This window comes from Misgurnus anguillicaudatus, chromosome 4, assembly GCF_027580225.2.
Source record: "Misgurnus anguillicaudatus chromosome 4, ASM2758022v2, whole genome shotgun sequence".
NCBI lineage: Eukaryota > Metazoa > Chordata > Actinopteri > Cypriniformes > Cobitidae > Misgurnus > Misgurnus anguillicaudatus.
This window is the reverse complement of record NC_073340.2, coordinates 34,259,035-34,271,401: the sequence shown is the minus strand read 5'-3', so window position 1 is coordinate 34,271,401 and position 12,367 is coordinate 34,259,035. Positions and strand designations below refer to the sequence as shown.

At 36.5% G+C, this 12,367-nt stretch overlaps 1 protein-coding gene across 1 annotated transcript; it reads left to right on the top strand.

Annotated features, from left to right (window-relative positions):
- The first annotated feature begins 4,282 nt into the window (after nt 1-4,282).
- LOC129420504 (sushi, nidogen and EGF-like domain-containing protein 1) lies at nt 4,283-12,124 on the top strand. Its single transcript, XM_055175464.2, has 9 exons — nt 4,283-4,330; nt 7,141-7,239; nt 7,324-7,347; nt 7,502-7,629; nt 7,707-7,985; nt 8,096-8,191; nt 10,850-11,000; nt 11,190-11,272; nt 11,381-12,124. The coding sequence occupies exons 2-9, from the start codon at nt 7,200-7,202 to the stop codon at nt 11,459-11,461; spliced, it is 882 nt and encodes a 293-aa protein (XP_055031439.2). The 5' UTR covers nt 4,283-4,330; nt 7,141-7,199; the 3' UTR covers nt 11,462-12,124.
- Nucleotides 12,125-12,367: the final 243 nt, after the last annotated feature.

Here is a 12,367-nt window from a genome sequence, read left to right as displayed (position 1 = left end):
GTAGACTATCATCCAACAACACACAAAGACTTTTTAACTTAATGCATTATTCATCAACTCAAAAAAACAAACAAAACGAAAAACCATCATATTTACTCTCGATGCAGAAGAAGCTTTTGATAGGGTCAATTGGAAATTCCTGTCATTCATTAACTGGATTAAAATTCTGTATACTAACATCACATATCTTCATCCTGCATCTGGGGACTAGACAAGGATGCCCACTCTCCCCTTTATTATTTAACATTTTCATTAAGCCATTAATAGCAGCTATCCAAAGATAACTTTTTACTGATACAAAGAGATTAAACCGCAAACCAAATCACACATTTAATAAACGTGAAAGATGTTTTGAATCAAAGCAATATTGTCAAAAATTGACCTTCCAGGGATACAGTATGTTTGTTCCAAATGGATAACCTGATTCAAACTATTGGCAAGTGGCTTGTAGAGTAACTTATAATCAGTACAGAGGAGTGAGACAGGGCGCCAGTTCTTAATATCAGTGAGATTCCCCTTTTTTGGAATAAGAGTGATAGCTGTTCTCCGGCAACTCAAAAGCAATTTGCCCTCCGACAAGCTGGAATTAAGTACCTCCAGCACATCCACACCCAAATCCGACCAAAAAGCCTTATAGAAGTCAATTGGGAGGCCATCCAGTCCTGCTTCCTTTCCAGACTCCATGCTTGGCAGAGCCTTATAAATTTGCCCAGGGAACAAATGCCTGCAAGATTGTTGATCGCTCTAGATTGCTCTAAAAGGCACTTCTTGAACGTTACTGGAATTTTGTTACATAGTTACCCAATTAACTGCAACATAAGGGATTTCTCCATGCATCATTGGTAAGATAATTAATGTGTGTTGTAGCAGTGATGCAACAGTCACTGGCCCGAATGAACAATTAAAATATTGAATATTTCAATACTTTACTCACACATTGTTTGAGAAGTTTGTTTGCGCACACCTCTAAAGCAAGAGGGTGATCCGCATCTCAATGCTTCAGACAGCTTGCTAGTACAAGCAAATAGTGAAGACAGCGTGCAAATGCCAACTGAGTTTGTTTTCTTACACTTGAGCGGACATTATTTCAAATATTACAAAATTAATTCAAAATGCCCTGATTATAGTAGTAAAAGTCTTTTACACATTAAATAAATATAAGCAGTTAAGAAATTAAATGCATGTGTAACAATATTGGATCCATGCATTTAAAGTGACACTACACCCAGCATTTTTAGAGTATAAACCTGATGCTATTTTTTTAATCAAACCACAGACAAATAAAATCATAATTTCCCTGTCTTGACTGAATGACATTTGTAACTTTAATAAGGATTAGTCCAATTTACACAGTAGAGACTATGCAGTAATACCCGATGCAGTATTTCTCTAATGTACCTAAAAACTACAACCTGAATACCTGAACAGCATGGTTTATTTCATTTATATCTTTGTTCTATTGTATTTATTTGTGCTATTGCTTATAATTTGATTATTTTTTATTACTGACCTTTTTATTTGTCTTTAACAATATTTGAAATTTATATGAGTTAAGCTAGTAGTTTTTATAAAGGTTACATGCGTGAAAAACAATAACGAGGCATATTTTATTTTATGTACATCATCGTCTACCATGTTTAAGCCAAAGAGATATGGCCAAGAGAATATGAGTGATGATGACAGCAGGACGTTGGTCCTATGAATAGTGTGAGTACCAAGCCACATCTCCAGGTGCTCCTTTGAGAACCAGGACAAAAAAGTTATGTTCACCCCTGAACACACATTTAAATTAAACACAGAGCTTTCAAAAATAGCTTTTACTTTTAAAAGCCTATCTTTTACTAATTCATCTACATCGTACAAGATAGGCCTAAAATTTTTAATAAATACTCACTCACTATAGTGTCATGAATTAACACAGGGAACTCCCTCTCCTTAAACTACCTTTTTATATGTTGTTGGTTGTTTTGTGTGTTCATCTCTTTAGAAAATGTGTTAGGACTTCAAATGAAAGTCAATTCATTGTTAGACCTAACCAAGAGTGGGAACCTTGCATTTCTTATGGAGGAAGTAAGTCACACTCACTAGGACTATTCATGCAAAGACACTCCCAATAGACAGTAACAGAAATATGTCAAATGCAAGAAGTGTTAATCTGTCAATCCACTTGTGTTTCTGCTGAAAGATGAGCTGGCCATTCACGGCCTGCCGAGTGATGTGCAGATGACTGCATGCAAGTTCCAGAAGACCAAGCCTTAAAAACAATTTAAGTCTCTCAGACCAGATAGTCTTGCTGTTGTAAATCTAATAAAGAGAAAATGATTGTTGCTCAACAGGATGAGGAACATTTTTGCTCTTAACTCTTCAACTTTCTGTTTCACACATACACTCACCTAAAGGATTATTAAGAACACCCTACTAATACTGTGTTTGACCCCCTTTCGCCTTCGGAACTGCCTAAATTCTACGTGGCATTGATTCAACAAAGTGCTGAAAGCATTCTTTAGAAATGGTGGCCTATATTGATAGGATAGCATCTTGCAGTTGATGGAGATTTGTGGGATGCACATTCAGGGCACGAAGCTCCCGTCCCACCACCTCCCAAAGATGCTCTAGTGGGTTGAGATTTGGGGACTGTGGGGGCTATTTTAGTACTGTGAACTTATTATCATGTTCAAGAAACCAATTTGAAATGATTTGAGCTTTGACATGGTGCATTATCCTGCTGGAAGTAGCCATCAGAGAATGGGTACATGGTGGTCATAAAGAGATGGACATGGTCAGAAACAATGCTCAGGTAGGCCGTGACACTTAAAAGATGCCCAATTGGCACTAAAGGGCAAGTGTGGCAAGAAAACATTACCCACACCATTACACCTCTACCACCAGCCTGCACAGTGGTAACAACGCATGATGAATTCATGTTCTCATTCTGTTTATGCCAAATTCTGACTCTACCATCTGAATGTCTCAATAGACGAGGCAACATTTTTCCAGTCTTCAACTGTCTAATGTTGGTGAGCTCGTACAAATTGTAGCCTCTTTTTCCTATTTGTAGTGCAGATGAGTGGTACCCGGTGGGGTCTTCTGCTGTTGTAGCCCATCTGCCTCAAGGTTGTGCGTGTTGTTGCTTCACAAATGCTTTGCTGCATACCTCAGTTGTACCAAGTGGTTATTTCAGTCAAAGTTGCTCTTCTATCAGCTTGAATCAATCGGCCCATTCTCCTCTGACCTCTAGCATCAACAAGGTATTTTCACCCACAGGACTGCCGCATACTGGATGTTTTTCCTTTTTCACACCATTCTTTGTAAACCCTAGAAATGGCTGTGCGTAAAAATCCCAGTAACTGAGCAGATTGTGAAATACTCAGACCACCCGTCTGGCACCAACAACCATGCCACGCTTAAACTTTCTTAAATCACCTTTCTTTCCCATTCTGACATTCAGTTTGTGGTTCAGGAGATTGTCTTGACCAGGACCACACCCCTAAATGCATTGAAGCAACTGCCATGTGATTGGTTGATTAGATAGATTGCATTAATGAGAAATTGAACAGATGTTCTTAATAATCCTTTAGCTGAGTGTATGGTACACACACACAATTCAAATCAGATAACATCTGAAGCACATTCATCCTAACAATTAACTTTTTTTTAAACACCCTGACAACTACTATGTTTTTAGATTCATGTTTAAATCATAAAGCATAATTGTAAAATGTTGTTGATCACTATTTCTGTTCTATTAAATGCCCTGCCTTTTTCCCTTTTTAAATTGCTTTAAAAGAATTATAGCTGAAGAAATAAATGAAGAAGATAATTTCTTTTCATTTTATGTTTAATTACTCATATGAAAAGGTTCAATACACTCCAAAACTAGCCTAATTCATTATGGTTCATCATTTATTTATTTATGACATCTGCTTGCCATATAATCATATTTTTTTAAGAAACAAATATTTGTGGTAGAAGTTTTGAGCTTTAAAACTTTAAGGAGCCACATGGATGTTACTGTCGTGCACTTGTCTCAAAGGCTTACATTGTGCATCTCTCAAATTTGTGTTTGTCAAACTGAAGTATGAGCAGCTGACATCCACAGATGCTGTCTACAGATAACTTACAGTATGTTTGCACAGATATTTCTTTAAACTCACAAAAGTTATTGAGTATAATACTGCTGCAAATTCCTTTAAGCTTCTGGTTTGTTCTCTAGTTTTGGTGTCCCTCCCTCCATTGTTATAAAACAAATAAAATAAGTGTCACATTTTGTGGTTGTGTTATGAATTTCACTTCCAGCAGTTGAAACAGTCGGTCGAAGAAGCTGTCGGAGGTACGATCAATTTATAACCTCTTGAATCATTTATTCTTAGCAATGAAATGAAATCACACACACACACACACACACACATACACACACACACACACACACAGGATCACAGTGGTTTCTTAGGATCTTAAAAATATTTGAATTTAAAGGTTTAAATGTTTTAATTATTTTTTATGTTTTTGAAATATGCAAAAATCTGAAAGATTACAGAATAGATAAGAATTTTTCAATACTGTTTATAAAGCATCTGATTTTGAGATCTCAAGACGCTACTTGATGAAATGATAATTGAGTATATTTCTGCAAACTCTTCTAAAACATACTGTAAAAAATGAAGTCAGAAAATAATTAAATTATACTTTAATAATGCACACCCAGTGTGGTAATGCGGCACACTGTGGGTGTGTATTATTTTCTAATAATTCAAAGTACCAGAGTCAATACCCACTTATACCACAAACATTGCTGTGGGGGTTATTTTAAGACATTTGACAAGGAAGGTGTGCGGTTTACAGAAAAATGATCAACACCCATTGAACATTTCTCAATCAATCAGAATAAAGCATTTAACAAACCAGTGATATAAATATTAATAAAGAATCAGTGACCGTAAACTTTTAACAGATTGTGTATATACAGCCGCTGAAAAATTAAGAGACCATTTCAATTAATTTACTATTTATAGGTACGTGTTTTAAATAAAATAATGTTTTTTTTTGTTTCATTCTGTCAACAACCGACAACATTTCTGCCAAATTCTTAATAAAAATTTTTATATTTGCATTTATTTACCGAAAATTGAAATGGGGAAAACGTGGTCAAAATAGCAAAAAAGATGCAGTGTTTTCCGATTTTCAATACTGCTGAGAAAACAATGTTTTCAAATTTTTCATTTATCACATCCTTTTGGGTCTTGTCATGCTCTCAGCTGTTTACTTTTTCTGTTGAGTGACTTACAATATATCAAATGAAAGAAACGGACCATCAGCTTGGATGCAGCAGGACGATTGGATGCAAATTTGGATCGTATTGAAGGGGGTGGTGTACTCCGAACTGTGATCCGATCCGCAGGAGAAAAGTACGCATGTAAACGCGAATCGTAATATTTTCTCAATCGGATGCAAAAATACATTGTGCACATGCACAGAACATTTTAAACTCTTATATCACATGATTCTCGTAACAGAAACACGCAATAACTACTGATCTATATAAATGACTTATTGCGCATGACGTCACAACTGTGAAGCCACCGTGCCGCCATGTTGGTATACCCAAACATTCTATTAAATCAATGGACGCGATCAGATTTTAATGATAAAACATCACTTTACTAGTCTTTGTTTTTATATCTTAAGTTACCCTGTACATTATTACAATACAAACGTCCTAAGCATGTACATAGTTATTTACTGAAAGTTGTACATTTTAGTTTTTAATCAGTTATTATACATTCATCTTCATTACAGTATCAGATCAGCAGACAGACCGCAGCATATTTAGTATTAATGACAAACGTGCTCATTCTGGAATCTAAATAAATAATCATACTTTGTACCGTATGTGCATGCAATAATTTGCTGGTTTTATGTTATCTATAAGTTACCTAAACTTATTTAGAGAAATGACGCTGACCGTGTAGCTGTATGTCAAAAAAAACTTTATTTATACCCGTGTCATTAACAGAACGCAGCAGACACACTCACCTTAACGTTTTTTATAAATCCGTTTTCCTGCCCGATTAAAACATAAACATTGCAAATAACACCAGAATTAACAGTTAATGTACGTACACATATCCTAAAAATAATCTTGCGTGACTGATACGCTGTAAAGCGGGTAAATTTAAAACATGTTTTTGAATGGAAGTCAATGACGCCGTCTGCCGGTTGGGTATACCAAGATGGCGGCTCGAACTCTGCGCTGGCTTCACCTCACGCTGTTACGTTAAGCGTTCTATGCGCAATCCAGTCATTTATATAGATCAGTGGCAATAACAAATAAAGCCTGAACTCGACAAGAGATGCTGTTCCCAGCGAGGTGTTGCCAAGTCCTCTCCTTTTTTTTTGAGTTTAGATTTGAGCTTAAACTGTTTCCACCAGTTGCTTTTTTTCTGCGTGTTAAAGATGAAAGTATTTCGTTCATTAGTTATTGGTATTTGTGCTGTGAATAGTCATTGGGAGGCTTTTGGGCTAGTTTTGAATGTCCATTTGGGATGGTTCTGATACGCGAATCTGGCAACCCTGGCTTTGCGCTTGCGCAGGCATTCGCTTTGGATTCTATAGAATGTACATGTAAACAAACATTTTAATCAGATTGCAATGTTTAGGGTGCATGTAAACGGTATCGTCGTAACCTTCAATCGTATTAAATCCAATCGGATTGACAAAATTTTGTGCATAGAAACAGTGTATCTTCGTTTGTTCTCTTTTCCCCCCCTCTCAAATAAGGGTAGGTTTATGTAAAATATTTCTTTTTTTGTAAAAAGCTGAGATAATAGCATTTTTGTAAAGGACTTGTAATAGAAATCAGATTCAGAGCGATGATTAAAACATACACTGAGTTTTCGGATCAGTGGATGCTTCAGTGTTTTATAAGAACCAGGTGGAGGATAAAAGCGAATATATGGATTGCCTAAAAACTCGTATTTGGCAGCCGGGAAGCGTTTTCTCTTAATTGTCGAGGCAACTCGTCTATGGCGGGGAAAGAGTTAAAGTCAAAACTGCAGTGGTTTTATTATTTCTTAATGTAGCCATTGTCATTATGCAGACGTGGAAAAATTGTAAAAATACTAAAGCTCTTTCTATTTACAGCATAAGGAGCCCGAATATTTTGTCTTTTACTTTGGCGGTGTCTAACAACAGAAGTCATCATGAAAATTATCCTGATGTTAATATCAATCCTGTCAATGAGTGAGTCTGTATTTATTATCTGTTTAAATACCATTCAATAATCATTTGACATTGCATTAAAATATACTTCTTCTTCTTTAACAGATAGTGTGACAACAGGCCAGACAGGTAAAAACAGACATCTGAACTAAAACCAGTTTAACCTCTAGTACATGCAACAAAACAAAACAACATACACAGTGTACATGAACCATGAACTGCTCCATTTATGCATGAATGATTCAAATTATCATTGAATAATGTTTTAATTTTTGTGCCCCAGGGATTTTCTATCCATTTGGCTCAGATGCAGGAGACGTTAATAATATTGGTATTGAAGACGAAAACTCAACTTATGTTGGCCTGTTAAGTCCATTTGTTTTCTTTGGCCGCATGTACAACCAGATATACGTAAGAATTCATTTTAAGTGAATATTGTCTTTTTTGTTTGATGGCTTTTCACTGGTATCTCATATTACTTAATGCAGATCAATAGTAATGGGCATCTTACATTCAACCACCCTTCACCGGTGTTCGTTCCTGATTCTCTGCCCAGTAATGGAAGTGAAGATGTCATTGCCGCTCTCTGGACGGACATTGACATCAGTCAAAATGGTAATATTTCATATCAAGAGTACACAACTGGAAGTGTCCTCACCCAAGCTACTCAAGACATAAACCAGTATTTCCCTGATCTGAGCTTTACCGCAACTTGCGTCTTTGTTGCAACATGGGATAAAGTGGCATATTATTATCACTCGGGCACGGTAAGTTGTTTGTTTTATCTGATGGATTGTGATGACAGACACAGATGCAAGATCACAGTGAGGTTATGTCTTGAAACTTACTGACAAGGAAACTTTTCTCACCTTTTCAGGAAACCTCCTTTCAAGTGGTTTTAATTTCAGACGGCAATTTGTCTTTTATTATGATGAATTATGGTGACATTGCTGTGACAGCAAATATAGTGCAGGTAAACAAACTGAAACAGTTCACTTTACACTTCTAAGTATAACCCCCCAGTCACATTAGCTACAAGAGACAGAGCGACAGGCCACCATTCATTTTCAATGGGAGTGGCCGTTTGCCAGCGACAAGCGACGAGCTTTGGTGGGGCCAAAATAGACAAGGCGGCTATTTTATGCAAATGCTGAGCGATGCAACAAAGCGACTACCAATCGGAGTGAAGAGGCAGCATGACGTAGGTCTGTGGCCGAGTCTATGAAAATAATTCAAGATGGCGGAAAAAGCATATTTCTGTATATATCTGATAAGTTTGGCATTTTATCTCATATTGTCGCTGCCCGATGAAACTCACGTATGTCCAACAACGGTAACTTCAGGAAGTGAAAAAACACGGTATTTCAAAAGCAGTTGAATGTAACCTGGTTATACTTGGGACGGCATCTTTACATGTAACCATATTCTTGCCAGTGTAATAATATAATAATTTAAATGGACATACGTGCAAATTTTACAGTAACGGTGGTTGATAGGCATTCTTCCGATCATACATTAGAATGGCCAAGGCGCGTTTTATATTGACAGATGAATACACTCAGTTTATTAAATAGCCTACGTCTTAGTTTATTAAATACACTTAGTTTATTTAATATGAATTATAAATGTAATAAATGTATCTTGCAAACTATGAAGGGACAATGAATCAATACACTGACATGGTGATGCTAGACAGATACTTTGTTTGCACAGTCCTACCATAGTTTTGTCACTCCTAGATGTACGTCTGGCGTTGGGGGGGGGGACATTTACCTCGATGAAGGAAAGTCATTGTCTCACCAGGCTATATTTATTCGGCTATCCAGGGCTGAACTTCGATGAAACTTCACGAGAGCGGCGAGATGCTTCAACAGGGCGGGAGTTATGCGGCGTGATTGACAGCTTTGACACCAAATGGATATACGTGAAAATCAAATGACATGATTTCAAACTTTTCATTGGCCATTTAGGTATGTGAAGCATACTGTATACGGAAATGAACCTGGACATTCAATCCGTCATAAAATCTCAGAATCTGCAAAATGGACATACGTGGTTTTCATCGGACAGCGACGATATATTTTGTTACTTTTATCGATAAATTCATTATTTCAAATCCACTATTATCATTCTTTTTACTTAAAAGTAGCTGTAAAGTGACTTTTGATGGCAGTCTTTGAGCGCGTAATATTAAACGTCAGCTGCTGGGTTTTTTGAAAAACACAGAGCTTTTATTGGAAACAATTGAAAAGATACGCCGGCTACAGGCTTTAAAGCTTTTGTGTGCACAGTAGTGATGCGCATGTTTTTTCGTTAATACAAACGCTGCTTTGTGAATGTTGAAAATGTTTATCATTATCCTATCTCTATATAAATATGACCATGCTGGTTTCTATGGTTCATTCACGTATGTTGTTGCCAGTTTACTGGGTGATGTAACGTAATGGCTGTTTCCAAGCACTTTAAGGCTGAAATAAAGCCTCTTTATATTTACATTACAAATATGTCTATTTTAATGGTCGCGGGTGCGGGGTGGTGCGGGTTGTAAAAATAGATACAGTGGTGCGGCAGCGGGTTGGGACGGGCCAATTATTACATAAAAGCAGGACCAGCAGGTTGGAAAAAACACAGACCTGCGCATCACTAGTGCACACCCCCTTAGTAACTTTGCAACTACATGTCAGCTCATTATTAGTAGATTGTTAGGGGTAGGGGTAGTCTACTAATCAGTCTACAGTCTACTAATAGATAAGGCACGTCTTTATACACAGAGGTAATTCACATGCTTTACAATATTGCTTGAGTAGGAGTGTGATATAGCTCTTTATAAAACGGTTAGTTCCAATCCTTGATTCTGATTGGTCAATAGGTGTGCTTTATTCACGATAAAACACTGCTATGACCGCTTCACCCAATGGTTCTATATAATATCACTGCGCCCTTAGCAACACCCTTAGCAACACATAAACATATAATGAGACAAAGTCTGAGAACAGTTTGTTGTTTTTATTTGAGCTTTCATGTTGTTTTTCGCAGTCAGGGACTATTTTTTCTAGCGGAAGGAATGCTTTAATTGATTTAACTTCATGAAAGTTGCATGAATATTTTTTTACTTTAATTTTGTGTGGTAACCGTTTTATAAAAGCAATAAGGTACTCGAGGCAAGTGCTGTATCGTGAATAAGTAACGGCTGAAGGGCGTTGTTAGGCACGACGCGAAGGTTATGATGATCTGAATCCCAGCCGTTTCTTAATATTACCGTTTCTTGGTCACAAAGTGTAGTTTTAAGATAATATATATGTATAATGTTCAAATCTGCAGTCGATTGATAGCGCCTATTTGAACTTTTGCTTAGAAAGATGCGAACGTGAGATCCAGACACCAGACGCATTGCGACAAATTGCAATACCTCTCCTGCCCTACATATGCCTGTATGTACAGTACACGTGAACTGTTCTGATGATGACATTTGCGTCATGCGTTCCTCGTGTCTAAAGTCTAAATAACATGCCTAAAGTGGACTATTGAAATATGGTGTTACCAAAAAAAAACATGTCTTGTACACTATACACATGAATGATAATATAATCTATAAAATATTTTCCTTCTTTTTTTGTGTTTGTTTGTGCAGGCTGGTTATGACACAATAAACTCTACAAATTATTTTCTTATTCCTGAGTCAAACAATGGGAGCTCCATTTCAAATCTTAAGTACTCCAGTAATGTAAACGTTCCTGGTCGTTGGGTCTTAAGGGTGGACGGTAAAGCAGATCAAAACATAGGTAGGCCTACATGTTTGTAAACTGTAAAAATCTGTTTGTTTATTATATGCTATTATATATGCATTGAAACACAGTATCAAGTTACAAAAAGAATTCCTTCTTTCAAAATGTTGTGTAACAGCAATGAGCAGGTCAAATATATCTGATTAAATCTAACATGTTCTTATATCTTTCATTTTCATTCTTTAGAAACTGTCATTGGACTTCAGATGAGAGTTATCTCATATTCAGATCTAGCAGAGATTCAAAACGTTGCGTACGTTATGGAAAAAGTATGTCATACTCACAATGACATGACACACATTTTTTATGTGTAATGCACAGGCGTGCCCTTTTTATCTTTTGCTTAAGAAAATGCTAACTCTTTGTGTGATTTTCAGATAAAACAGGAGCTGGTTCATCAAGGTCTTCCAAGCAGCGTGGAGCTGAATTTAAGAAGAGTGGAAAAAATGAAGCCTTAATATCAGTATCATACAACAGAATTTTTTTTTCATTTACACTTTACAATAACAGTACCTGAATAATCATGTACTAATACTTAAAGTAATTATCACTTTGATATGAACTAATAATGAGCCATGTGCTAACCAGGAACTAACCATAACTATGTCATGATGAGTCATATGAATTCATGCATGAATAACAGCAACCACTTCATATTAATACATGCTTAAAGTATCAAGTCACACTTTTTTTTGGTAACCCAAATCAAACATGCTCTAGAAAAATAACTTGTATGAACAATGTTTAGGTTTCTAATGCAAAAATACAAAATTGGCCCCTGCAGTTGTGTTTCAAGTGCACTGCATTGGATTTCATGCAATATTACAGTCAACTGCATTAAATGTCCCGTGATGTATTCATGATTAAATCTCATCTCAATGCTGCAATTAAAGGGACAGTTCACCCAAAAACGAAATATAGATTTGTTTTGTTCTACTAAACACAAATGAAGATATTTGTAAGAAAGCAGAAAACAGGTGCACCATTGATTTCAATAGTAGGAAAAACAAACACTATGGAAGTCAATGGTTCACTGTGGAAAGAATCTGTGGAAATTGCAGTGTTGTTGCAGCTGGGTTGCCGGTAACTTGCCGTGGATTTGGATTTATGTTGTTTACTGGCAAGAGTTTGTTTTAAATATTAACAAGTCTTTATCTTTGCAGAATGGAATTGTGCAGTGGCGGCCTCGTGCAGAGCATTCTGGGAACCAGAAATCATCATCAACCTTTACAGAATAAAACTAGAAAAACAGCATCAAGCAAAACATTCTGGGGAACAAAATCTGAAGCAAAAAACAGAAAAAGTTTGATGATGATTTCTGATTCCCGGAGTGCTTTGCATGAGGCTGTTGTTGTGTGGTTTTG

Excerpts from the sequence above, each read along its gene's own strand:
- LOC129420504 (XM_055175464.2), top strand. The coding sequence starts at position 7,200 with ATGAAAATTATCCTGATGTTAATATCAATCCTGTCAATGA. Across the intron at positions 8,192-10,849 it reads TGACAGCAAATATAGTGCAG|GCTGGTTATGACACAATAAA; the intron begins GTAAACAAACTG and ends TTGTTTGTGCAG. Across the intron at positions 11,001-11,189 it reads TAAAGCAGATCAAAACATAG|AAACTGTCATTGGACTTCAG; the intron begins GTAGGCCTACAT and ends TTCATTCTTTAG.